This window comes from Carcharhinus amblyrhynchos, chromosome 17 (assembly GCF_965287045.1).
Source record: "Carcharhinus amblyrhynchos chromosome 17, sCarAmb.v2.hapA, whole genome shotgun sequence".
Classification (NCBI taxonomy): Eukaryota; Metazoa; Chordata; class Chondrichthyes; order Carcharhiniformes; family Carcharhinidae; genus Carcharhinus; species Carcharhinus amblyrhynchos.
In genome coordinates this window covers 13,744,229-13,772,123 of record NC_137340.1, presented here as the reverse complement: position 1 = coordinate 13,772,123, position 27,895 = coordinate 13,744,229, and the positions used below count along the sequence as shown (strand labels likewise).

At 40.4% G+C, this 27,895-nt stretch overlaps 1 protein-coding gene across 3 annotated transcripts in view; it reads left to right on the top strand.

Moving 5' to 3' along the window:
* The window catches only part of LOC145354335 (pantothenate kinase 1), a 71,433-nt gene that overhangs the window by 24,746 nt on the left and 18,792 nt on the right, over positions 1-27,895 (top strand). For 2 of the 3 annotated variants that reach the window (XM_080205505.1, XM_080205506.1), the window contains exons 2-4: positions 11,203-11,555; positions 12,704-12,957; positions 19,022-19,198. In XM_080205505.1, the coding sequence (XP_080061631.1) occupies positions 11,203-11,555; positions 12,704-12,957; positions 19,022-19,198 (784 nt within the window). Of the gene's footprint in view, positions 1-11,202; positions 11,556-12,703; positions 12,958-19,021; positions 19,199-25,034; positions 25,120-26,199; positions 26,632-27,895 lie in introns of those variants that run through there. The other variant, XM_080205507.1, reaches the window with a different exon arrangement.

Sequence of the window (27,895 nt, the reverse complement as noted above, 5' to 3'; positions counted from 1 at the left end):
TGCTAGGAGAGGAACTAATGGGTTGAACATGAGAGTGCATGCTGAGACAGGTTTTGAGAAAACATTTGAAATGTGGATGGATTGAGCAAGTGGGAGATGTTTTGGGGAGTGTAATCTCAGTTCCAGGCCTTGATAATTGAGAACTCTATAGCTAGTGTTGGTATGGAATAGGGTGTCTTAACAAATACATGAATAGGTTGGGAATAGAGGGATATGGTCCCTGGAAGAATAGAGGGTTTTAGTTCAGTCGGGTAGCATGTTCAGTGCAGGCTTGGAGGGCCAAAGGGTCTGTTCCTGTGCTGTAATTTTCTTTGTTCTTTGAATTGAGAGGACGTTATAAGCTAAAGTTTGAGTAGTACTTAGAGTCCACTGTTCTACCATTTAGATTTTTTCTGGAACGTTTCAGAAGTTGCATTGCAGTTGTCTTCACTATCATCATTAATTTCAGTTATGCACAGATTCTTGCTTTCATAGCATCAAATGTTTTTGATGTTCTTCAAATTGTTTTGTAAATTTACTTCAGTTGAAATTGTTCAGCCTTTGATTGTCCAACGTAACTCCAGCCTGGTAAGGATCAACTGCAGCTGTTTTATGACAACCACATGAGATCCATTTGATCCCAAGGAGCAGTATTCTGGAGCAGCATGCTTTTCTAGAAAGTCCAGTGATGAAGGGTAGAAGTGGAACCAATCTTTACAAACCTTTATTTCCAGAGATGCACATTTCAAAACATACAACTCTTAACCCAAGCTCAGTTTCAGCCTTTTCCTATTAATACCACTTTTGAAAAACCAAACACAACTAAATGCCCCATTTGAAAGAGGCACAAGTGACTCACTGTAATGAAACAAACCAAAACTTAACTCCAGTTAAACTGCTCCTATTTATAAGAGCACAACTAAATCCCCGTTAATACCTACTATTTGCATTCAGTTACTGTCAAAATTTTTCAGAAATTTCATAGAAACCCTACATTGCGGAAGGAGGCCATTCGGCCCATCGAGTCTGCACTGAGCACCATCCCACCCAGGCCCTATTCCCATATCCCTATACATTTATCTGCTAATCCCTCTAACCTACGTATCTCACGACTCTAAGGGGCAATTTTTAAGCATGGCCAATCAACCTAACCCGCACATCTTTGGACTGTGGGAGGAAACCAGAGCACCCGGAGGACACCCATGCAGACACGAGGAGAACGTGCAAACTCCACACAGACAGTGACCCAAGCCGGGAATTGAACCCAGGTCCCTGGAGCTGTGAAGCAGCAGTGCTAACCACTACTACTGTGCCGCCGTAACTCCATTTACATAAAATATACAGTTAAAGAGGATACTCAAATCGTTTGATGTCTTGGGCTGCTGAGGTGCATATCTTGGAGCTCAGGAGCCACGTATGAAGTCTAAATTCATGCTCTTATTAATTGTACTGTTTCAAGTTATTGATACTAACACCTTACCATTTGGTTTAGGATCTTTCCACCTTTGCAAACACTTAGGATTGCAAATTCAAACAGAGCAATTAACAAGAACATTGTGAACCACTCCCACGTAGCCTGCAGGTTGATGTTTGAATATCCGTGCTCTATCACAGTTGCTACGTTGACACTGATGCGACTATACTAGGACGTAGTGCACACCTACAGGATGTATTGATGCCAGCCAGATAGAAAGTTACTCTGAAATTAGTTCAGACTTTAGTTAAACAGAAAGAAGCATCAAAAAGCAGGGAGAAACTTTTGATCATTTTGTTGGGACATGATTCAAATGGCCCTTTCTTCTTGAATTATGAAATATTACTTTTCTGGAGTACGGTTATGCCGATGCTGACCCTCTTGTCATCGTAGGAATTAATAGAAGGTTCCTAAATTGACGATCCTTGCTGACAGCCACATTATTTACTTTACTTATTAGTCACAAGTAGGCTTACGTTAACACTGCAATGAAGTTACTGTGAAATTCCCCTAGTCACTGTTTGGTTACACTGAGGGAGAATTTAGCGTGGCCAGTGCATCAGCACGTCTTTCAGACTGTGGGAGGAAACCAGAGCACCCAGAGGAAACCCACGCAGATGTAGGGAGAAGGTGCAAACTCCACACTGTGACCCAAGACTGGAATTGAACCCAGGTCCCTCGCACTGTGTGAACGACTGTGCCACCCAAAGCTATTCAAGCTCGAGGCTGCCATAACTTGCTCGTTGTTGCACCAATCCCAATTGAATTACCATTTCCTTTTGTGTCATTGCTTATAGTTCCCCAAGTTTTATGATCACAAAATTAAGCAGGAATCATAGAATCCCTGCAGTACAGAAGGAGGCTGTTCGGCCCATCGGGTCTACACTGACCACAATCCCACCCAGACCCTATTCCTGTAACCCCACATATTTACCCTTTAATCCCCCTGACACTAGAGTCAATTTAGCCAGGGCAATCAACTGAACCTGCACATCTTTGGACTGTGGGAGGAAACTGGAGCACCCGGATAAAAAAGTAAAGTTTGTTTATTTATTTATTAGTCACAAGTAAGACTTAAGTTAATAGTGTAATGAAGTTACTGTGAAATACCCCTAGTCGCCACAGTCTGGTGCTTGTTCGGGTCAATACGCCTAATCAGTGTGCAGACATGGGGAGTCCGTGCAAACTCCACACAGACAGTCTCCCAAGGCTGGAATTGAACCTAGGTCCCTGGTGCTGTGAGGCAGCAGTGCTAACCACTGTGTCACCCGGATGCTAATATGCAATCAATTAACATGTTTATCTGAATATTATGGTTCTGCCATTTAGTGGCGATGGTACTCTATCCATTTACATTCCAAATATTCCCGTATCTTATCAGAATTGAGGCAGGAGAATTGTGTGACACATAAACAACAGCATAGGCTTGTTGGGCTGAATGGCCTGTTCAAGTGCTGTAAATATTTTCTAATGTATTATGTTATTAAGCTGTCAGGTTGACATACCATTCTGAAAGTAAAATTGTGTACTTTGATGTGCTCTTTCACAGAAAAAGTTTTAAACTGTGACTGAAGTTAAACTCAGAATGTCATTAAGAGGGGAAATTAAAATTGATATCCTTTTTATAATGCTTTTGGGGTTGATGACACCTGGATTACAGTCATATTGCTCTCCACCCCACCACCTCCTTGACCCCCATCCTTTTATATTTATTACCTCAGGCTGTTGAAATTGAGGAAATTGGCTATAAAAGTAGAATAGTAGTTAGATCTAGTTCACAGTCAAAGGGGGGGAATATGATTTTGGTGTTTGGAAGGTGCTTTCATTCTATGGAAGGAAAAAAATCTAGGATGTAAGCAGCCTTATTGTTGACCTGCCTTGAAACAAAGTGCAGAATAAACATGCACCTGTGTATAAAAGTAACTGAACAAGTACTTCCTTCAGGAATTTTATGCACTACTCTTTCTTATTGACATTCTTCTTTCCCAACTGATGCACTTGGAAGGATGTACCAACATGTATACTTTTACATAAAGTGGCAGGGTGGCACAGTGGATAGCATTGCAGGGTTACAGTGCCAGTGACTTGGGTTCAATTCTCAACTTGGGTCAAAGTCTTGTGGAGTCTGCACGTTTCCTTGTATCTGCGTGGGTTTTCTCCGGGTGCTCTGGTTTCCTCCCACAGTTCAAAAGACATGCTGGTTAGGTGTATTAGCCATGCTAAATTCTCCCTCAGTGTACCTGAACAGGTGCTGGTGTGTGGCAACTAGGGGATTTTCACAGTAACTTCATTGCAGTGTTAATGTAAGTCTACTTGTAACACTAATAAATAAACTTAAAAAAACTTAGTCATGTTGCCAAAAACACCCTCAGCATCAGTTGTTCTTGCTGCCTCAAGACTTTCTCTTTCAGTTCGAACAATGCTTTAGAATTAACTGATGTTCATCTTTTGAAACTTTGCAGTTGAATTCTCAGTGGGTTTTCGGTCACTAGGAAATGGTATTCAAAGTAAGATTTGCTACTCTAATCTGAAAAGAAAGATAAATATTTATCAGGGAGTTTCACCAAATGAACATTTATAGTCTAGTACTTTTGAAATTGATCTTTCTGATAATCTGTTGACACTGATTTAGACAATCCTGTTTGGTTGGAAGAAAGGATTAAACTTTTCAAAAACTCAGCAGATTGTTTTTCTACTTTGTACTCTAAAGTTCATGGTCAGCTGGCAATGAGGCTATCTCATTGCATACTATCTGATCAACCACAGGAATGCAGCTAATGTCATGAATTTCTTCTGCATTGTGTTGAGGTACTTCTTACCCTTTTTAATAACTGCTCAGTAAAATTTGAGAGAACAATGCGTCTGACACTTACAGACATTTATTGTTTCAGAATATGCATCCGAGTCCTACATCTGGAAACCTGAACGCTAAACGTTTCTGTGAAATTGTGAAAAATGCTTGTCCAAAACTGTCACGTTACCTCGCCTTGAAGTAGACCCAGGTTCCTAACTGAAGTGAAATTTGTATCCCTCTTTACCTCTCTGTCTTTATGTAGCATCCACGGTTGTCTGAAGGTTAGAGTCATAGAGGTTTACAGCATGGAAACAGGCCCTTTGGCCCAACTTGCCCATGCCGCGCCTTTTTTTAAACCCCTAAGCTAATCCCAATTGCCCACATTTGTCCCATATCCCTCTACAGCCACTGTACCCACATAACTATCTAAATGCTTTTTGGAAGATAAGATTGTACCCGCCTCTACTACTACCTCTGGCAGCTTGTTCCAGACACTGGCCACGCTCTGAAAAAGTCGCCCCTCTGGACACTTTTGTATCTCTCCCCCTCACCTTAAACCTATGCCCTCTCCTTTTAGACTCCTCTACCTTGGGAAAAGATATTGACTATCTATCTTGTCTATACCCCTCATTATTTTGTCGATCTCTATAAGGTCACCCCTCAGCCTCCTACGCTCCAGAGAAAAAAGTCCCTGTCTATCCAGCCTCTCCTTATAACTCAATCCATCAAATCCCGGTAGCATCCTAATAAGTCTTTTCTGCGCTCTTTCTTGTTGAATAATATCCTTTCTATCATAGGATGACCAGAATTGCACACAGTATTCCGAATGTGGCCTTATCGATGTCTTGTACAACTTCAACAAGACGTCCCAATTCCTGTATTCAGTGTTCTGACTGATGAAACCAAGCATGCCAAATGACTTCTTCACCACTCTGTCTACCTGTAACTCCATTTTCAAGGAGCTATGAACATGTACCCCTAAATCTCTTTGTTCTGTAACTCTCTCCAATGACCTACGATTAATTGAGTAAGTCCTGCCCTGGTTCAATCTACCATTTGTCTGAATTAAACTCCATCTGCCAATTGTCAGCCCAGTGGCCCAATTAATCAAGTTCCCATTGCAATTGGAGATAACTTTCTTCACTCTCCACTATGCCACCAGTCTTGGTGTCATTTGCAAACTTACTAACCACGCCCTTATATTCTCATCCAAATCATTAATATAAATGACAAATAACAGTGGGCACACCGCTGGTCACAGGCCTCCGGTTTAAAAAAACAACTTCAACAACCACCCTCTGGCTTCTGTCATCAAGCCAATTTTGTATCCATTTAGATACCCACCCTGGATCCTGTGAGGTTTAACTTTGGGCAACAACCTAACACTAACCCTGTTAGTGTTCTTAGCACTGGAATTATTCTATGAATAATTGATAAGGCAAATGATTTGCTTTGACAGAAATGATGTTGTAAAGAAAATCTGGAAGTTCACTTTGCTGTCAGAAAGGGGTTGGATTAGTGTGCTGTTAATTACCACTTTTTTGGGGAATTAAAACAATTTTAAGGAATAGCAGAATAATAAGGAGATGTACTTCACTTCAAACATAGAGAAAAAAGGACAGGAAGAGAGCATTCAGCCCTTTGAGTTCCATTCATTATGATCGTGGCTGATCATCCAATTCAGTTGCCTGATACCCCTCCCACCCCCACCCATACCTTTGACCCCCTTCGCCCCAAATGCTATATCTAACTGTTTCTTGAAAACATTCAATGTTTTAGCTTCAACAACTATCTGTGGTAGCAAATTCCATAGGCTGGACACTTGAGAGAAGAAGTTTCTCCTCAAAGTGCTGGAAATACCTAACATGTCTGGCTACACCCGTGGAAAGAGAACATGAGTTTCAGTTTCATAATTGCATATGACTGTTCTCCAGAGCAAAGCCAGCAATTTTCTATTCACCCATTAGTTGCCCAGATAATTGAATTCTTCGTTCCATTCTTGAACTGCCTGGGGTTTGAGTCCATGTGTGATGGTATTCATATTAGGGAATAACAGGATTTTGACTCGCAAATGATGGAGTGATAATACGTGTCCAAGTCTGGGTATTTTTGAGACTCGGAAGAGAACCTAATGTTCCCAAGGAAAGAAAGACTCCACAAAATCTGTGGCTAACTAAGGAAGTTAATGATATCAAATTGAAAGAAAAGATGTACAATGGTATACCAGAGGATTGGGAAAAGTTCAGAAACCAGAAAAGGATGACTAAAAGAACAATGTATGAGGAAAAAAACTGGCAAGAAATATAAAAACACAGTAAAGGTTTCTACAAGTATGTAAAACATGTATGTGACCATTGGTCTCTGGAGGATGAGATTGGGGAATTAATAATGGAAATAAGGATTGCCAGAGATTTTTGATCACGTATTTTCTATCTGTCTTCAAGTGGAGGACTCAAAAACCATCCCAAGAATAGTAGACAATCAAGGGATGAAAGGGAGGGAGGAAGTTAAAAGAAACATGATCGCTAGAGGAAAAAATATTGAAAAAAAACCCAATGAGACTAAACGCTGACAAGTTTCCTGGACCTGACGATTTATAACTTTGAGTCTTAAAGGAAGTGACTAGACATGGTGTTTGTATTGGCCATAATCTTCCGAAATTGCCTAGATTCTGGAAAGGTTCCAGCCGATTGGAAAACCGTAAATGTTGCACCACTAATTGAGAAAGGAGGGAGACAGAAAGCAGGAAGCTATAGGCCAGTTAGTCCAAAATACTAGAATCCATTATTAAGGAAGATATTTAGAAAATCATTATACAATTAGGCAGAATCAACGTGGTTTTGTGGAAGTGTTTGACAAAATGATTAGGGTTCTTTTGAAGATGTAACCAGCAGGATGGATAAAGGGGTAACAGTAGCCAAAAGGCATGTAATAAAGTACTGAATAAAAGGTTATTGAATAAGAGGTCATGGTATTGGGAATAGTATATTGGAATAAATAAAAGGTTGACTAACTCAGGAAGCAGAATTGGGCTAAATGGGTCATTTTGAAGATTGGCAAACTAATAAATGAAATGTCAGAGGGATTAGCACTGGGACTGGGATATTAGTTTGTGAACTAATATCAGTTATTTTGATAAGGGGACCAACTGTAGTATAGCCATATTTGCTCATGATACAAAGAAGTATAAGAAAGCAGATTGTGAGGAGGATGCAGAGAGACTGCAAAGTGATAAAGATAGGTTAAGTCAGTGGGCAAAAAATTGACAGATGGAGTATAATGTGGGAAAACTTTAGCAGGAAGAATAGAAAAACAATATTATTTAAATGGAGACAGAATTCTGTGGAATACAAAGGGATTTGGGTGTCTTTGTACATGAATCACTAAGTACAGCAAGTAATCAAAAAGGCAAATGGGACATTTAAAAGTAGGGAAATATTTCTAAAAAAAACTAAAGGGCAATGATGATATAACACCCAGAGTGTTGTGTACAGTTTTAGTCTCCTTTCTAAGGAGCATATGCTTGCACTGGGGGCAGTTCAGAGAAGATTCACTAGGCTGATTCCTGGGTTGAAGATGTTATCTTATGAAGAAAAGTTGAGCAAGTTGGGCCTACATTCATCAGAGTTTAAAAGAATGAGAGGTCTTTATCTTATCAATGAATAAAATTCTCACAGAGCTCGGCAGGGTAGATGCCGAGAGGTTTTTCCTGTTAGATGCAGCGGTGGAAGGGGGGAATGGTCGCATCTAGATCAGGGGGCAAGATGTAAAGATAAAGGATCTCCTGTTAAAGGTAGTGATGAAGAGGAACTTGTTCTCTCAGGATCACTAATCTTTGGGATTCTCTCCCGTCGAGAGTAGCAGAGTTTCTGAATATATTCAAGGCTAAGTTAAACAGAATTTTGATCTACAGGGGAAGCGGGGGTTCAGAAAGCCACAGTGAGATCAGCCATAATCTTACCAAATGCCAGAATGAACCCGATGGATTAAAAGACCCATTGTATCTCTTTCCTGTGATCCCCTTGCCCTTGAGTTGTGGAGGTCATGGGCGATATGGTGACAGTCAGTCTTGAAGATGGTGCTGCAGCCACCATGCATTGATGAATGGGATGAATACATAATGTAGTGAATTAGATGATGATCAAGCACATGTTGCTTTGTCTTGGATGGTATTGACCTGCAATTATACTTGAAAAGTTTAAGGTTGAGAAATCCCCTGGACCAGATGAACTTCATATCAGAGTATTGAAATAGGTGGCTTGAGAGATATTAGATGCATTGGTGGTTATCTTTCAAAATTCTATGGATTCTGGACGGGTTTCTGTGGATTGGACAGCAGAAAATGTAATCCCACTATTTAAGAAAGACGGGAGAATGGAGAACTACAGACCCGGAATTAGTCTGACATGTTATAATCTGTGATGCGGGATGTGGTAACTGACATTTAGGAAAGAATGGTAAAATTGGGTAGAGTTGATGTGGGCTGGAATGGTGCATTTGGATTATCAGAAAACATTTGATAAAAGTCCTACACAGGAGGTTTGTAAATAAAAATAGAGCACAAGGGTTATGGTGAAATATACTATTATGGATTGAATACTGATTAACAGACAAAACAGAGTGTGGGAATAAACTTATTTAAACGTACTTAAAATTATTCTCAGGATGGCAGACTGTTACTAGTTACTTTGCTACGTCCACAGCTGTTTGTAATGTATATAAATGACTTGGATGTGGGGATCAATTGTAGTATTTCCAGCTTTGCTGATGACTCCAAACTGGATAGGAGCCTAATTTGTGAGGAGGGTACAGGAGGCTTCAAGTGAACCTTCGTACACTAAATGAATGGGCTAGAACACGGCAGTTGGTATATACTGCAAATAAGTGTGAAGTTATTTACTTTGGTAGAAAAATAAGAAGGCTGAGTATTTCTTAAATGGTGAGAGTTTGGGAAGTGCAGTTATCCAAAGGGACCTGGGTGTCCTTGTTCATGAGTCAGTAAAGGCTAAACTGTAAGTACAGCAAGCAATTAGGAAGTTACATGCTATGTTGACCTTCATCGCAAGGGATTGAGATACAGGAGTAAGAATGGCTTGCTGCAGTTATATAGAGCCTTGATGAAACCTCACTTGGTGTATTGGTCCCTTAATTGAAGGAAGGATATACTTCCCATAGAGAGAGTGCAACAGAGGTTCACCAGATTAATTCCCAGGGTAGCAAGATTGTCTTGAAAAGAGATTAAGGGAACTGGTCTGTATTCCCTAAAGTTTTCAAAAATGAGGGGTGACCTCATGGAAAATTAACAAGTGACAGGGTGAATTTAAATAAGATGTTACCCCAGGTTGGAACCAGGGATATGATCTCAGAATAAGGGGGAGGCCAATTAAGACCGAGCTGAGGAGGAATTTCTTCACTGAGAATGGTGAATCTTTAAACTCTATCCCAGTGGGCTGTGGAAGCTCGATTGTGAAGCACGTTGGAAGACAGAACTCAATAGATTTCTTGAATCCAATGACATTAACAGATATGGGGATAGTGTGAGAGATTGGAGTTGAGGTAGATGACTAGCACTGAACAAGTTGAATGGTGGAGAAGGGCTACTCCTGTTTCTGTGTTCTTCAGCTTTCCAAAAAGGGGTAAATAAAGAAAATAGAAAATCTGTGGTACAAAAATACAGTCAAAGATCTGCTTCTAAAATCTACACAAAAGTCTTTTGGCTGGAAGTTTATCTTTCCAAGGACGTTCACATTGCGTGGTCTTTCTCTTTAATAATTAATATGTTTACGTGAATCTTCAAATGAAACAATTTGGATGTTGATGCCTTGGCAGTAGTGTTGTCCTTTAAACCTTTGTTCTTGATGTTCCAGATAAGAACGTGTTGACCCTAGATGGAAGAGAGTTCATGGGCTCCATGTCCACTAATCAACTGTGGTGTGGTTGATAATAAAAACAAACTCAGTAACTAGTGGGAAGTGGTGGTTGTGCAAGTAAATGTTATTGACAAATTATTCAAGCAAAACAAAGCTGAAATGAATGTGATGGTTTTTGGGCTGCATTTACTCAAAAATTGTGACGTTGGTCCAAAGCAGTTTTGTTTTACTCATGTTAAGAAGTTGTGCTTTACGGTCATCTTTCTTTTATTTGCTCCAAAGCTTACTCAGACTATGGATTTGGATTATGCTTCTTAGCAGTGGTGCGAGTGAGAAGTACATTGTCTTAACCCCAACCATTATGTTCCATGTGGGAAACCTGTACTTCTCTTGTCCTGGACAACCACGTGTACAGAAAGTGTCATCATTTGGAGGGGCTCAAACTCTGGCTTTCAGGGCTCGAGCAGCAGCTGACGTCACTCTAGTGCATCTGTGAGACTTGCTCCATGAACAGCACATCTCTAGAGGCGGCCACTGTATAACTTAACAGTATGCAGGCAGACTATCAGACACACCAAGCAGGTAGTGTAGACACCCCCTGAGTGCATCTCCAACCGGCATTCAATAGTAAGAGCAATGGTTCCTCAGGGGACTGTGCCAGAGCCAAGTCCGCAGCACCTCGGCTGGCTGAGATTTACAGAGGGGCCAGCTGTAGGATGATTGGGGAAGCAATAGTGATGAGGGATTCCAAAGATAGTGATATGTAGGGACACTTCTGTATTTGCAGTTATGATTCCAGGATGTACATTTCCTCCCTGATACCACGATGAACGTTGCTACTCAATGTCTGCTGATCGGTCTGAGAAGGAAAGGTTGAAGTGCTGGAGGTCACGGTCCATATCAGTACTAATGACCAGCAGAAACTTGCTTTTGTTTCATGAAAAAACGGGAGCACTTGCTTGCATTGACCAGTTGAAAAGTGATATTTATTGATATTGCTTCTGATATCAATGTGACAATCCAGATTCTGAATGTCCTATGCTGGTCACACCATAATCTGTGCATAATTCTTGTTTTCTTTGCAGCTTTCCCCTGGTTTGGAATGGACATTGGTGGAACTCTTGTCAAACTTGTGTATTTTGAGCCAAAAGATATCACAGCTGAAGAAGAGCAGGAGGAAGTGGAGAATTTGAAGAGCATTAGAAAATATCTGACCTCGAACATAGCTTATGGAAAGACAGGGATTCGCGATGTGCACCTGGAGCTGAAGAACTTGATCATGTGTGGACGAAAAGGGAACTTGCATTTCATCCGCTTTCCAACGCATTCCATGCCTAAATTCATCCAAATGGGTAGAGATAAGAATTTCTCTAGTTTACACACTACAATGTGTGCTACAGGAGGTGGTGCCTACAAATTTGAGGATGATTTCAGAATGGTATGTTGTAATCATGCAACCTAATTCATGTGAGGAAACGCAGAATGTAACTTGGCGGACTGAGACACCCTATCACATCTCCCTCTTTGTGACTTTTTCTGTTCTAGTAGGAAAAATGTTGACTGTTTTCAAGCCACTCTTCGTAAAAGCCTGTCCCCATCCATGTTGCTAATGTTCCTTTTGTAACTGGGTAATTAAAACTGCATGCAATATTTTAACCTCAATCACTTATTGTACAAATTCAACTTTTATTTTGGTTTTTGTTTGTTAGCACCCTATTTCTCTCCATTAAGAGTTTTGCTCCTGTCTCAGCTCATTTGCTGCTGAAACACTCATTCATATCTTTGTTACCTCTAGACTTGACCATTTCAATGCACTCCTGGCTGGTCTTCTACATTCTGCCTTCTAGCTTGAGCTCATCCAAAATTCTGCTATTTATCTTAATTCGCAGCAAGTCCCATTCACCTATCACCCTTGTTCTTGCTGACCTACATTGCCTCCCAGTCAAGTAATATCTTGATTTTAAAGATTTTCCTTGTTTTCAAATCCTTACATGGCCCTGCCATTCCCTATCACTGTAATCTCCTCCAGCCTTGTATGTCTCCGAGATATCTGCATATTTCTAGTTCTGATCCCTCGTGCATCCTGAATTTTAACCACTCCAACATTGGTGGCCATGCCTTCAGTTGCCTAGCCCCCAGCTCTAAAATGCCCTCTCTATGTATCTCTGTCCCTCTGTCTCACTTTCCTTCTGTGGTTTTGTGCCCTGTTTTATAATACTCCTATGAAGTGCCTTGGAATGTTTTGTTACAATTTATGTAATGCTTCCAATGCATGTCTTAACTACATGAAGTAGTTTTAACAGATAAACGTTCACATTTGGATTGGCGCATCTGTTTCTTTTTGATTGTATTTGTAACGAAAGATCTGGATATCCTTTGTGAATTAATTTTCAAATCAACAGGGGTAAAGTACATTTATTACTGTGGTATATCATATAAACTTCATGTAGAATAGTTCTCTTTGCAAAATAATAAAGAAGTATACCTGGCTTAGTTGGAAAAGTTCATATTATACATTACAGTTTTGAACTTTGTACTGTTCCTTGGACAAGTGGTTCAGATGTCTGTTAATTTGCTGTTTTCCAGATGGCTGACTTGCAGCTTCACAAACTGGATGAGTTGGACTGTTTAATCCAAGGCCTTCTTTATATTGATTCCGTTGGGTACAATGGTCAGTCTGAGTGCTACTATTTTGAAAAACCCACTGACCCTGACCAGTGCCAGAAAAAACCATATTGCTTAGATAACCCTTACCCAATGTTGCTGGTCAACATAGGTTCAGGGGTCAGCATCCTGGCTGTTTATTCCAAAGACAATTACAAAAGGGTGACTGGAACCAGGTAAGCACATAGAGATCCATGACCGTGTCACATTGATGTTTGCATATGTATAATGGCAGACTGATAGATTTATAATTTTATGCGTGACTGTGTATTTTGCATGCCAGTTTAAACCCTAGCATGGCTTATGTTTGACTATTGTGCTCGCTGTAAATTGACTTACTGAATTGGAAACAATGTGGTGGTGTCACGTAGGAAAAGACGGAAAGGTCCTATCGCAGCAACAGACACATGATACACAATGACAGGCCTAACTCTGTGAGTTCAAGTATTTTAATGTGGCTATTTTTCCTCCACAATTTTCTGCATGTAGGTTGTGGGCATTGAAAGGAGATAGATGGAGGGGCATCACAGCCAAACCTGATTCTATGCCCTCCCATTGTCTACAAGGATTGCCATGTAGCAGTCTTGCTCATAGCTGATTCTAGACCCATGTACTAAAGCTAGTCCCTGTTAACAGGAAAATCACCATCGAACAAAACTGTACACTGGGGCAATTTGTTTTATACGAATCATTTGTACATTTTCTACAGACCTCTAAAGGAACTTGGTTTCAGTTCTTTTTAATGCCATTGAACTCTGCTTAATACTGTCAGTCAATATAATGAGGCTTTGGCAATTTAGCAAGCGTGTACTTGCATCAAGTGCCCAAATGAAAAGGCCAGCAGAGGGAATGTATAGTCAACTTATTTTAATACTAATGAATTAACTTCTTACATGTTAGTTCAAATTGAAGTCATATGTCACCTTACTGTTATATTTAAATTGCTTCATTCAAGCTACTAGATTTTTTTTTCAAGCAAAAAAGCAATTTTGAATTTTAAAAATAGACTTTTAACATGAAATAATTTGCAGAAAGGTTAGAAGCATCTCATTTTTTGCAAGAATGGTTTCACACATTAGCAAGTAATAGTAAAAAAACTAACATTTCACAACACTTTAAAGGTCCCATAGAAAAACAAATACCACTTGAAGTGGTGTTATTTTTCTATAATGACCGCATTTATTTTTTTCAGTGTTTCCAATCAATGAGTTTGTTCCTAACACTGTGAAATATATAACCATATTAATAAAGTTTAAAAGATAAGAAAACTTTCAAAGCTTAGTTGTAAAAGTCAGCCATTTAATGTTAAAAGTGTCTCTATGATATTCTTGACCAGACAGACCTGCTGTTGTGCCCACTCAAGCTTGAGGCTTAAGCCTGGCCTTGAGTGAAAAGTCCAGCAAGCAGCGTGGGCAACCCCTACATTTGGTGACTCCATCCCACTTGGGACATTCCTCCACCAAGGCCTCAGATTCTAATTCCCCACCCAAGGTTCTTGACCCATTCATGTTGCGCTTTGGGAGTCTGAAGTTTTTTCATGCTGAAGAAATGTTTTTTAAAAACGTACAAAATTTTGGACTGATCAGGCCTCCATCTATGGAACCATAATTTTCCACACCATATTCATCTGCAACAATCAACCCAATATCTAAGCAAAGGGAGTTCATTGTAAGTGAGCAAAAAACTAATTTTCTGAGCAGTTGACAGTGATCAATGTGGTCTTATTGCCAACGTGTACGTTCGAAGATCCCTATAGTTAAATATATTTCCTCAGGACAACTGGCCAGGTAGAGGCAATAGCTTATACAAACTGGTATATGTGGTTAACTGTCAACAAAACACACTGTTTCAGCTGAGAGAGAGTGTAACTGGGCCTTTAAGTTTTGTAATCATTGTAAAACACTTAGTTACAGATTCTTTAGTTACTGATTCTCGACCCTCCACCTGGTTGCAAGCAAATATTCCTGATCACCTTTGCCTTCCCTACTCCCATATCCTTTCAATCCTTTCTTTTTTCATTTATCCAATCAATCAAATCTTGCTGTCATTCTACCTCAACTATGAACCGTAGAAGTGACCCTTCACAGCCTCACAATTCACTGTTTAGAAAATGTCCCTTCCCTTTGATCTAACTTGCATTTAATTTGTATTTATGGCTCTTCATTCTAGATTATGTAACTATTGGAAACAGTGCTTCCCTCTAATGTGTGCCATCCTTTTTCACTAATTTTCAAAACTTCCTATGAAAGCACCCCTTCATCCAACAAAGAAAAGTTTTTTTTTCATATCTTATAGGAGGCAGCATCATAGAACCATAGCAAATTATAGTGCAAAAAAGAGGCCATTCAGCCCATCATGTCTGCATCAGTTTAGGAAAAAAAAACTAGCTGCTCATTTTAATCCTATTTTCCAGCACTAGGTTCATTGTCTTGCAGGTTCCAGCACTTCAGGTACAGATCCAGGTACCTTTTTAATTAGTTGAACATTTCTACTACCACATAGGCAGTAAATTCTATACATCTACCATCCTCTGAGTGGAAAAAGCTTTCTCTCACGTCCCCTCTATTCCTTCTACCAACTAACTATCTTAAGTCTGTGCCCCTTGATAATTGATCTCTCAGCTATGGGAAACAAGTCTTGTTTAGTTTGTCTAGGTCCCTCCAATTTTGTACACCTCAATTAGGTCATCCCTTAACCTCCCGTGGACCTCAACATCGCACGTAGCAATCTGAAAGTCTTAGCAATGTTTCATGTTGCTTTATTATAACCTCTTGGCTTTTACATTCTTTACCATCTGAAAGCCAGAAGTCCTTTAGTTTACTTGGCAACCTTAGGTATTGATGTTCTGTAAACTTCCTCAGTAAATCCCAATCCCTTCAAAATTATTGGGCTTTCAGTAAGTGTATAATTACCTTTTTAATCATTTCAAATGGCTAAGATAACCTAACAAAGACAGGTCATCAAAACTACGCTCTTTTACATTCATATGGATCAGTGGCACATGGTATATAATACCTGTGGGTTCATTTACCATCTGAGCCACAGAGGAATGGGAACTATGACTTGTGATTCCTTGTGAGTTTTGACCTAGAGCGTTGACTTCAGTCATGGCGCAGATACTTATTTTTGCTGGATTGTGAAGAGACATTTCTCCTGTCAAGTGTTGTTATTTGTTAATTACCCAATGGTAAGGACAGTCTCCTGAAGCTTAGTCACTTCATGAATTCATGGAGGATCTCCTTGGAGCATTTCCTGAAGTTATCCTGTCCTAGCAGTTATTATTGTTAGTGAGAGCATAGTTTTGTCGTCTAGTGAATAGAATGGGCATTACCTGATCTGTTTGCCTTTTGAAACCCTCCTTGCATTTATTGTATGCAAGTAACTGTCAGTACATGCTGCAATAAGAATCCTTTTTCACAATTGGGCCCTTATCTCTCAGAATACATACTTCTGTTTCATCAATTAGTCAATCCATTTTTACATCTTGTAGTTTTCACATTGCAATTTGAAACCATTTCTTCCTCATGTTCCAGAAGATTATCTCTGACAATACAACACAGAAATCAAAATCTTCAATTCCATTGTGCAACAAATGCAAGGCTTCAGTTGCAAAATGCTGACATAATCTGTTTTAGGCATAAATAATCAAGTGTTTAGTTAGAATCTGCCAAAGTACACAAGGAATTGTGTCACATTGGCACTGTTTAGTGTGTTGCCAAATCCATTTGAACATTGGTTCCTTGGTTGATTGCAGATGTGGAGTTGCTGGCGTTGGACTGGGGTAAACACAGTAAGAAGCCTCACAACACCAGGTTAAAGTCCAACAGGTTTATTTGGTAGCAAACACTACTAGCTAGCAAAGCCCTGAAAACTAGTGGTGTTTGCTTCAAATAAACCTGTTGGACTTTAACCTGATGCTGTGAGGTTTCTTTTCAGAAGGTGTTTCACAAGGTGCCTCATAAGAGGTTATTACAGAAGGTCAGGGGGCATGGAGTTGGGGGTAGGGTGTTAGTGTGGATAGAGGATTGGCTGTCAAATAGGAGGCAAAGAGTGGGGGTCAATGGGTGCTATTCGGATTGGCGGTTGGTGACTAGTGGAGTGCCCCAGGGGTCAGTGCTGGGGCCTCAGCTATTTACCATTTATATAGATGATCTGGAGGAGGGAACCAAGTGTATGGTGTCGAAATTTGCTGATGACACCAAGATTGGTGGAACGGCAAATTGCGTGGAGGGTGTGGAGAGTCTGCAGAAGGATCTAGATAGGCTGGGCAAATGGGCCAGGAACTGGCAAATGGAATTTAATGTTGGCAAATGTGAGGTTGTCCACTTTGGTAGGAATAATGGTAGGAAGGACTATTACTTACATGGTGAAAAACTGCAGTATGCGACGGTGCAGAGGGACCTCGGGGTCCTTGTGCATGAGTCGCAAAAACCCAGCCTACAGGTGCAGCAGGTGGTCAGGAAGGCAAATGGGATGCTGGCCTTCATAGCGAGGGGGATTGAATATAAAAGTAGGGAGGTCTTGCTGCAGCTGTATAGGGCACTGGTGAGGCCGCAGCTGGAGTACTGTGTGCAGTTTTGGTCGCCGCACTTACACAAGGATATTTTGGCCTTGGAGGGAGTGCAGAGGAGGTTTACTAGGCTGATACCGGAGTTGAGGGGGTTGAGCTATGAGGAGAGGCTGAATAAACTAGGCTTGTACTCATTAGAGTTTAGAAGAATGAGGGGAGATCTCATTGAGACTTATAAGATGATGAATGGGATGGATAGGTTAGAGGTGGAGAGGCTCTTCCCACTCAGAAAGGACAGTAGGACCACAGGGCACAGCCTCAAGATAAAGGGGGGGAGGTTTAGAACGGAGTTGAGGAGGAACTTCTTCACTCAAAGGGTGGTGAATCTCTGGAATTCTCTGCCCGTTGAAGTGGTGGAGGCTGCCTCGCTAAATATTTTTAAGACGTGGGTTGATGGGTTTTTGATAGGCAAGGGGATTAAGGGTTATGGGGAGAGGGCGGGAATGTGGAACTGAGCCACGACAGATCAGCCATGATCTTGTTGAATGGCGGGGCAGGCCCGAGGGGCTGGATGGCCTACTCCTGCTCCTATTTCTTATGTTCTTACTGTGAATGCAGATAGTCAGCTATATCATGTACGAAATAAGCCAAATCCTTGTTTGTGTATTGAGACCAATGTTTTTACTAGAAACCAACTCTGCTCAAGAGAAGCAATTAATCTCAATAAAGCAACTCATCGTGTTTGCAACTAACATAGTTGCTCACACCCTGCCTCTACAGATGTCTGGTAAGCTGGGACTGTTCTCTCCTGGTTCCATTTTTAGTTATACAGGTAGCCAAAATATCAGCTGCAATTGCTTCACTTCACACTTGGCCCCACGAATTGATCCTTGGCCTCTCCATTTCTCATCTAAAAGCTGCCCGTTAGCAACATCATCTGAAAAGACAGCATTCATTTTCACAAGTACACTGACAATATGCAGTTTGACCTCACTATTACCTCTCTCGGTTTCTCTACTGTTGCTAAATTACCAGACTGCTTATCAAAACTATAGTACTGTATGTGCAGAGATTACCTCCAGTTAAATACCGGGAAGATACTAACCATTGTTTTCAGTTCCTACTGCAAACTCCATTTCCTAGCTGACGTTATACCTGAAAATGCTCAGATTAAACCAGTCTGCTTAAAATCTTGGTGTCATTACTGACCTGCGATAAATCTCATTCGTGCAATCGCTAAGAGTATCCAGTTCAACTCTAACTTAGCCCCCTGTCTCAGTACAGTGCTGCTGAAATCTACATTCATGCCTTTGTTACCTCTCAACTTGACAACAAGCACTTGGCTGATCTCCCAATTTCTACCCTATGCACATTTAAGGCCAGCTGGCTCCCAGTCCCACTTATTTATCACCCCTGTGACTTACATTGGTTGCTGGTCAAGCAGTATCTTAGTTTTAAACCCTCATTCTTGTCTTCAAATCCTTAAAATTATCTCCCCACGCCTTTCCATCTCTCTACCTTTTGTTTACACCTGTGCTTAAGCAAGCCTGTATATATAATGCCTCCTTACGTTGCTAGGTGCAACATAGTGCTCCTGTGGAGTGCTTTGGGATATTTTGTTATGTTTAAGAAGCTCTGCAAATGTAAGTTATTTTTAATAAAGGCAGTTATGCTGAATGGTTTTTAATCTGCATTTGCTTCACAACTAATTTTTTTTTCCCCCTTCTCAGTCTTGGTGGAGGAACTTTCCTCGGCCTTTGTTGTCTGCTTACTGGCTGTGAAACCTTTGAAGAAGCTTTGGAGATGGCAGCAAAAGGAGACAGCACTAATGTAGATAAATTAGTTAAAGATATCTACGGAGGGGACTATGAGCGGTTTGGCTTACTGGGATGTGCGGTAGCTTCCAGGTAAGAGCCAACTGAGTAACCTATTTGCATTCATGTGACTGGGTAGGGATTTGCATCGCATTGAAACTGCTTGGGGCTGGGAAGATGCGTAGCCAACTGCACTGCTTTTATATCCTCAAATTCCCATCGATTGTGCGTGCTACTTCTGTAGCTTTTAATAAGTTCTTGAGCATTTTTGAGATCTACCTCCTCCTGTTCACAGCCTGCATCTCACCATCAGGAGAAAGCATGGCAGCAGATAAACCCTGCCTGACTTTTCTTTGCAAGCATTCTTGCTGGTCCTTGAATGATTTGGTTCAATTTGAAGCTTTGCTGGGCCTTGACTAACACACTGGTTGCTGACGGATTCAGGGCTTTAAATTTGCTGCAGTTGGCATCACATAGTGTTCCCAGTTAGCCTTTTTCTATTGTTATTTGGCTCAAAGATTTTGTTGCAAGTTACTGGAAATGCAAGCTGATAGGAAACGGGCGACTGAGAATAATATACATTTGGTACAGAAGAAGAAATGGCTTGTTTGAGTTGAGGGAGAGGGATAAAAGGAAGAAAACTACCTTCAAATTTGCAGTCTCTCAACGATTTTCTGCTTACGGAAATGTGACTGCACTGTCGCCTTTAATTTGTTCAATTTTGGGATGTAAAAACATAAATCTGGGAATTGAAAAGGTACAGATAGTGTTAAGTACCAGCCCTACGACATGGTAAATTAGCAGTTAATGTGCAAATACAGAAACTTCGTGCATCTTATGGGGGAGCTGAGAGTAAGCTGCTGTTTTCACAGGGCTAACAATAGAGCAATGTAAATAGTCTATCATTTTATGCTGATTCACATTTAACAGTGGAATCTCTCCCTTGCCACAAGTTGCTGGACAATTCACACAATCACGATTAGACCCATTTGTTTGTTTTTCTTTGCTTTTTGAGCAGGTAGATGCGAAACTTGTGCAAGTGAGAGGAAGGTAGGTTGCTATGCCTCTCACTGGATTATCATGAGGGGAAGGGATGTTACTGCATGTTTCTTGGGTTATAGTCAGAGGGAGGCAGGTATAAGTTTTTTTTTAAAGTTTATTTATTAGTGTCACAACTAGGTGTACATTAACACTGCAATGAAGTTACTGCAAGAATCCCCTAGTCGCCACATTCCGGTGCCTGTTCGGGTACATTGAGGGAGAATTTAGCATGGCCAGTACACCTAATCAGCACGTCTTCCGGACTGCGGGAGGAAACCGGAGCACCCGGAAGAAACTCACGAAGACATGGGGAGAACATGCAAACTCCGCACAGTCACTGAAGCCGGGAATTGAACCCAGGTCCCTGGCGTTGAGGCAGCAGTGTGCCTCCATGTCGGTTACTGTGTTTTATTGGGTTATAGTTAGTGAAGGCGTGGCAGATTACTGTGTGTTTCACTGGATTATAGTTAGGGAGAGGAAACAGGGTTCCTGCAAATGTACCTCTTATCTGCTTCAGCACTTAAACTAAACATAATAAATAAACATCAGGTTTTAGAGGTGCATTTGTTTCAATAGAGCCCCACTGAACATTTTCATAGCTCTGATATTGCTGTTTTTTTTTGTGGCCTACCCATATTTTATTTTTATTCAGTATGAGTAGATGCTTTTGGCCTTTATTGACTAAGTTGCTCTAGGAAGTAGGTGACAAGGCATTTTCTTAAACTGCTGCATTTAACAGTCCAATAAATGGAGTGGTTTGTTCCGCCGCTTTTCAGGAAAGTTTGAAATCAATCATTTTGGTGTCTGGCTGACATCACTTAAATGACAGGCCAGGAGTGGGCAATTTCCATCCTTAAAAACCAGTTAAATCTTTTTACCATCTGACTGACAGCTTTCATGGTCACTTCTACTGATGTAGTAACCTGCCACGGTGAGATTGGAACTGGCTTATCGATTCTTGATCTGGATTACAAGTCAAGTAACATCCCCATAACATTATGGTACTGCAAAGTAAACCATGTTGATTAGAATTTTGTTGTAGTCAGTGAGAGTCTATTATCGTTGAAGCTTCTCAAATTGTGTTAATTACTTCCAACAAGCCCCTAGGTATTTTTGTGATGGTATCTTTTGCATGTTTAAAATGGGAAGCAAAGCCAACTTGCCTCTATATTTAGTGATTCACCTGCCATCCTGATCCCAAGCTGTATTGCTGGACAGCTGAAGTGGCACAGATTAGAAACAGAAGGAAGTTAGAGAGTGCTAGTATATTAAGCAGCAAAAGGATTTAATTAGCAATGTTCAATCATGTTATTGGAGGCATATCATGGACTGCTGAACAGTGGAAAGGAAATTGAGGGTGACATTTGTAGACCATTAAAGATGCAAGTATTAGCAACCAAGTTACAAGAGTAGATTTTAATTAGCTGGTAAATTAGAATATGGAATATGATTAATTGAAGGGAGGAGGTTTCTTTTTGCAGAGTATTCAGAATGATTTTCTGAGTGAAAACTCCAACATGGAAGGAACCTGGTTTTATGTGATGAACTGGAGCAAGCAGACCACCTGAAACTAGGGATACATTTGGAGAAAGAGTGACCACACTATAACTACTATGACTAGAAAAAGAAAATGAAAAGTTGAGGACATGTAAAAGAATAACTTGGTGAGGTAAATACAGAAACATTTACAGTACATAAGCTATTCAGCTGGTACAGTTCTCCACTGGCTGATAAGAGGATGTCCAGCCTAAACAAGTCAGCCTTTCTGACTTTGTAACCGTTAGTTAGGGCACTTGAAGTGCATATCCAAGTTTTTCCTTAAACGTGATGAAAGTTTCTACCTTTTAGCTCCCATTCAGGCAGGGAGTGCCAGATTTGCATTCCTCTCTGACTGGAAAAGCTTCTCATCAAATCCACTCTGATCTTCCTGCCATTAACCTCAAATTAATGTCTCCTGGTTATTGAATTCTCTAAGTAGAAATGGATTCTACCCATTTCCTACCGGGCACTTAAATTTATATATCTCAATTAATTCTCTCCTCAGTGACTTCTGTTCCAAGGAAAACAAGCTCTGCCTGTCCAGTCTTTCCTAATAATTGGAATTTTCAATGTCCTCGTGGTTTCCTCCCTACCCTTTTTAGTGTGATCATATCCTTCCTGTAATGCGATGACTGGAACGGCATACAAATCTCTAGTTGTGGTCTGACCTAGTGTTTGATATAATCTCGTTGCTCCTATTCTCTAAGCCTTGGCTAATGAAGGGAAGTATCCTGTATGTCCATTAACCACCTTATCACCAGCCCTGCTACTGTAGCTTGGATTATTAGGCTAGTGACCTAAGCATTATGTCTTAAGTATCCTGGATTACTAGGCCAGTAATATAACCACTACCTTACTGTGCCCAGGATTATTAACTGAGTGACATAACGACAATATTAATAATCCATGGAAGGACAATGCAACAACAACAACTCTTGCACTAGTTTACCCCGAATTATCAGTCCTGAAACATGACTGTTACACTATTGTACCCTTGTACAGTGAGGGAGAAAGTTGCTTTAAAAAGAAGGACTGAAATGTTGTCTGCGGGACCATTAATAGCAAGAGCCAAGGTTAAAGTTGAGCCACTAAGAAATGGAGCAAGTTTGTAGTGGAGAATTAAGATATAGCAATGTAAATAAGAAGTTAGCTTTCATAAGGGAGATGACTATCACAAATATATGAATTAGGAACAGGAGTCGCCCATTTGGTCCTTCAGGCCTGCTCTGCTTTTTCGTAAGGTCATGGCTGGTCTGATGTAATCTCAACACCATATTCCCACCTACCCTCTACAACCTATTCCAACACTGCTTTTCAAAAATTTACCCACCTGTGTCTTAAAAGTACCCAAAGACTCTGCTTCCAATGCCTTTTGAGGAAGAGACTTCTAAAAATTCACAATCCTCAGACAGAATATTTCTGTTCATCTTCATATTATATGGATGACCCTTTATTTTTAAACGGTGACCCCAGTTCTAGATTCTCCCATGAGGAAACGTTCTCTTCACATCCAACCTGTCAGTACCCCTCAGAATCTTGCTCTGAATCACTTCTTTGGTGATTGCAATTTTCTTGAGTTTCTTCCAATTCCTGATTTACAGCTATTTCTGGGATGTTTCTTGTATCCTCTGGAGAAGACTGATTTTAAAAAAAAAAATTCAATCCACCTGCCATCACCTTATTTTCTATTATTCGTTTTTGATAGTCCATCTAATCTTCCTACCTGCCACTCCTTTTGCATAATTATATGCTTCATCTTTCAATTTGATATCTTTTAACTTTTTTATTTAACTACAGATGGTGGATCTGCCCCTTGGAATTTTTTTCTCGTTGGAATGTACCTATTCTGTGTATTCTGAAATATCCCTTTAAATGTCTGCCACTGTATCTCTATGGACCTATCCTGCAACCTAATTTGCCAGTTCACTTAGCTAGCTCTGCTTTTGTGCCCTCATTTAAGTTTGAAATACTATTCTTAGATGCACTCTCCTCTCTTAAACTGAATGTAAAATTCAGTCTTGTTATGAATGCTGCTAGCTACGGACGCTTTCATTATAAGATCATTAATTAATCCTATCTCATTGCTCAACTCTGGCCCCAGTATAGCCTGCTTTCTGGATAGTGCCAGAACATGCTATTTTAAGAAACTATCCCAAAAACATTCCATGATTTCCTCATGCCCTATACACCACTCCCAAAAGTGACTTCTTGCCTGTACAATTTTCATTTCTACTCAAACCACACCTACATCCTGATGTCCTGAACCTGGGCCATCTCTCTCTGTTGTCTGAATACTATCCTTAGTCTAGAGATTCCCCCACATCTTTTCCTAGCTTCCTGCCCTTCCTAAATTTGACGTGCCCTTCAAATGTTCAGATTCTAATCAGTCACCCTGTAGCAATGTCGCTGTAATGGTGATCACATCATACTATTTTATTTCTATTAGCACTATCAGTTCATCGGCTTTGTTTCAAATGCCTACGGACACTGAGATATAAAGCTTTTAGTTTTATTCTTCTTATTATTTTTGTAATCTTTAGCACTACCTACGAATTTGTCCTCTATGTCCATGCCTATTGCTGCCTGTTTATCATTTTCCACATTAATATCTTTCTCTCATGTCATGTCTCTGTTTGATTTAACACAGCTTTCCAAATTTGATCCCTTCTGCCCATTGTTTAGTTTAAAGCCCTCTCTACTTTCCTAGTTATGCAGCTTGCTAGTGCATTGAACCCAACATGGGTCAGGTATAGACCAACCTAACAGTATTGCCGCCACTTTCCCTAGAACTTGGTGCCGTTGAATGAGAGCCCACTTCTTCCACACCAGTCTTTGAGCTATGCATTCATCGCTCTAACTTTATGTACCCTATGCCAATTTGTATGTTGTTCAGGTAATCTGGAGATTATTCTCTTTAAGGTTGTAGCATTGTGAAAATTTGAGTGTTAAATGTTTGTGGAAGTTATTCAAGGATAGATGATCGGAAACAAGTTACTGTAGCACAGGTTGGACAAATCATTAGATACTTGTGGCTTATATCTGAGGAAACTGAGAGAAGCTAGTAAAGATCTATCCGAGGACTTGACTACAACTTCCAAATATTTTGTCGAAAAGACACCTGTGCCAAAACAAATGTAATGACCCTTTCCAGAAAATTAGACACTGTCAGACTTTATAATTTATTATAAGTTATAATAAATCATTGTTTGAGCAACCTGGTAGAATTATTTGAAGAAATAATACAGCAGCTAGATAACAGAAATGCAGTGGATTTGGTTTTAACATAATTTCAAGAAACAGTTGACAAGGTAACACATGAGAGACTTAATTCCATTATTTTTACTCTAAGGGGAAGCGGCCGCATGGATAGGGAGATAGTTGATGAGCAGAAAGCAATGGGTGTGGACAAAAGGAAGTTAGATTGGAAAGATGTGGTGAGTTGTATTCCACAGCATTTTGCATCCAAGCTACTCTTATTTATCAAAAATATGAATGATCGTAGAATCCTGCAGTGCAGGAGGAGGCTATTTAGCCTATTGAACCTACAATGACAGCAATCCCATTGAGGCTCTATTCCTGCAATCCCGTGTATTTGTGCTACTAATCTCCCTGACGCTAAGGAACTGTTTAGCATGGCCAGTCCACCTAAACTGAAGATCTTTGGATTGTGGGAAGAAACTGGATCACCTGGAGGAAACCCATGCAGACAATCACCCAAAGCCGGAATTGAATCCAGATTCCTTGAGCTGTGAGGCAGCAGTGCTAAGCATTGTGCCGCCATGACTCCCCTAACTAGTCTAGACTTTCTAATTGATGGAACTATATCGAGATTTGCTGATACATTTAGGGGAAGGGGGAGTGAAAAATTGTTGTAAGGGATGTGAAATACTTCAGGAGAACAGCCAATTGACTAGCAGGATGGCCAAATAAGCAGCAAGTAAAAGTCATTGTAGAAAATGGGAAGTAAAACTTGTAATCAAGAATAGGACAACAGCACCTTAAGATAGGAAGAAGTTGGATAGAATAAAAGAGCAAAGAGTCCTTGTGTGATATTACACAGAGCATTCAAGACAACCGGACAAGTATTTTAGCCCATTTGATATAATGCCCAGTAAACGCATGCCATGTTCATAATTTCCAAATAGGAAATTTACTTTGTGTGGAATTGTTTGGAACTGACTTTTCCTTCAAAGTGGGCAGTATGTGCTGAAAAAGATGACCGCTGAGGGTCATCTAATCTGACCTGTGAATTAAAAATCTCACAAGGACAAAAGGGTACATTCCAGACTGAGACGTGTCAACTGACCGTATCCTGAGACCATCCAAATGACATTCTTGAGTTGAGTGAGTCTCTCTGAAACAAAGATGGTGATTGTCTCAACTTTCCCTTAGAATGAATATCTTCAAACATTAAATCAGGTTGTGGCTAATCAACCTAGGACTAAACCATATTTGGTAAAAGAAGCTGAGAAGCGACAGATGGTAGCCACGTTGATCTCCCTTTTAATCTTAAGGTGCTGACTACAGAAAGACACAGCAGAAGCAGAAAAACTGTAACATCGTAAGGTCTCCAAGCCTGTTCCTTTCTGGTCCACCAATATTGCCAACTGACCTTCTGGCAACAGGACTACAGGTAACTAACTTTGTGAACTGCAGAAAGTCCATCTCTTCGAGAGAATCCTGAAAAACACATTGGGGCATAACTCTGGCGATTCCAGTGACCTAAATTACACATCAGGAGTGAAGACATTCTTTCCATCAAGTCTGCAAAGTGTGTTTTCCAACAGGACAATCAGCTGGATTATGAGCTATTTTTGTTTATAACTTGTAAAAGTGCACTATTCTCTTCAACTGTACTTTCCTTGTGCTTGACTGTTTGAGTGAGTGCTCTAGCACTAAATTTTGAATTGCATGTGCAAATAAACAAAAAACTTACTGCTGGTTAATCAATTGTTCACATGTTTGGGTTAAGAAACACACCCACCTTCTCAAGCTAACTGATCAATGGACAGTAGGGTAGGGAAATGGGATCAGTAGTGTTCTAATAGAATTGGGAACTGCATCTGGGTCAGAACAATTGAAATGAATTGGTTGAATTTTAAAGAATAAATTGGAAGCAAAAGGGAAAAGTTCGCTAGCTGAACTTATTTATTTACCAAAAAGGCTTTTCATGTATTAACACTAGAAAGTCAAATGTCTAACTTTAACATAAAATCATTCCTAGAACAGGAGGATTTAACTTGACATAGATGTACAACCTTAACGATTGAACAGTTGAGAGCAATAGCTAAGCAGGTGCAAGTCTGTATGAAGCACCTGAGGTGCTAAAATTGCAGGCTGAGTCATTTTCCCTCACCCCATAATTGGAAACAGACAGAAGATATGGAGCCTGAAATAGGCCAGGTTACCTTGGCAAGCTTTGACCTAGAAGAGCAGAGACTGGAATTGGAGTTTCAAGAATGATACAGAGAATACCAGGAGATAGACTTTTCCAGATGGAAAAAATCAAGAAGTTGGAAAGGTAAATGAAACAGATAATTCCTCCCTAGCGAATGCTATCTTCATATAGAATATGAGCCACCAGAATTTCATGTGGCCGAAGTTCGGAGCCAAACTTTGATTTCTTAAAATTTTCTCAGTAACGAAATTCGAGGAACATAAGAACATAAGAAATAGGAGCAGGAGTAGGCCATCTAGCCCATCGAGCCTGCCCCGCCATTCAATAAGATCATGGCTGATCTGTCGTGGCTCAGTTCCACATTCCTGCCCTCTCCCCATAACCCTTAATCCCCTTGCTTATCAAAAACCCACCAACCCGCGTCATAAAAATATTTAGCAAGGCAGCCTCCACCACTTCAACGGGCAGAGAATTCCAGAGATTCACCACCCTTTGAGTGAAGAAGTTCCTCCTCAACTCCATTCTAAACCGCCCCCCCTTTATCTTGAGGCTGTGCCCCCTAGTCCTACTGTCTTTTTTGAGCGGGAAGAGTCTCTCCACCTCTATCCCATCCATCCCATTCATCATCTTATACGTCTCAATGAGATCTCCCCTCATTCTTCTAAACTCTAACGAGTACAAGCCTAGTTTATTCAGCCTCTCCTCATAGCTCAACCCCCTCAACTCTGGTATCAGCCTAGTAAACCTCCTCTGCACTCCCTCCAAGGCCAAAATATCCTTGTGTAAGTGCGGTGACCAAAACTGCACACAGT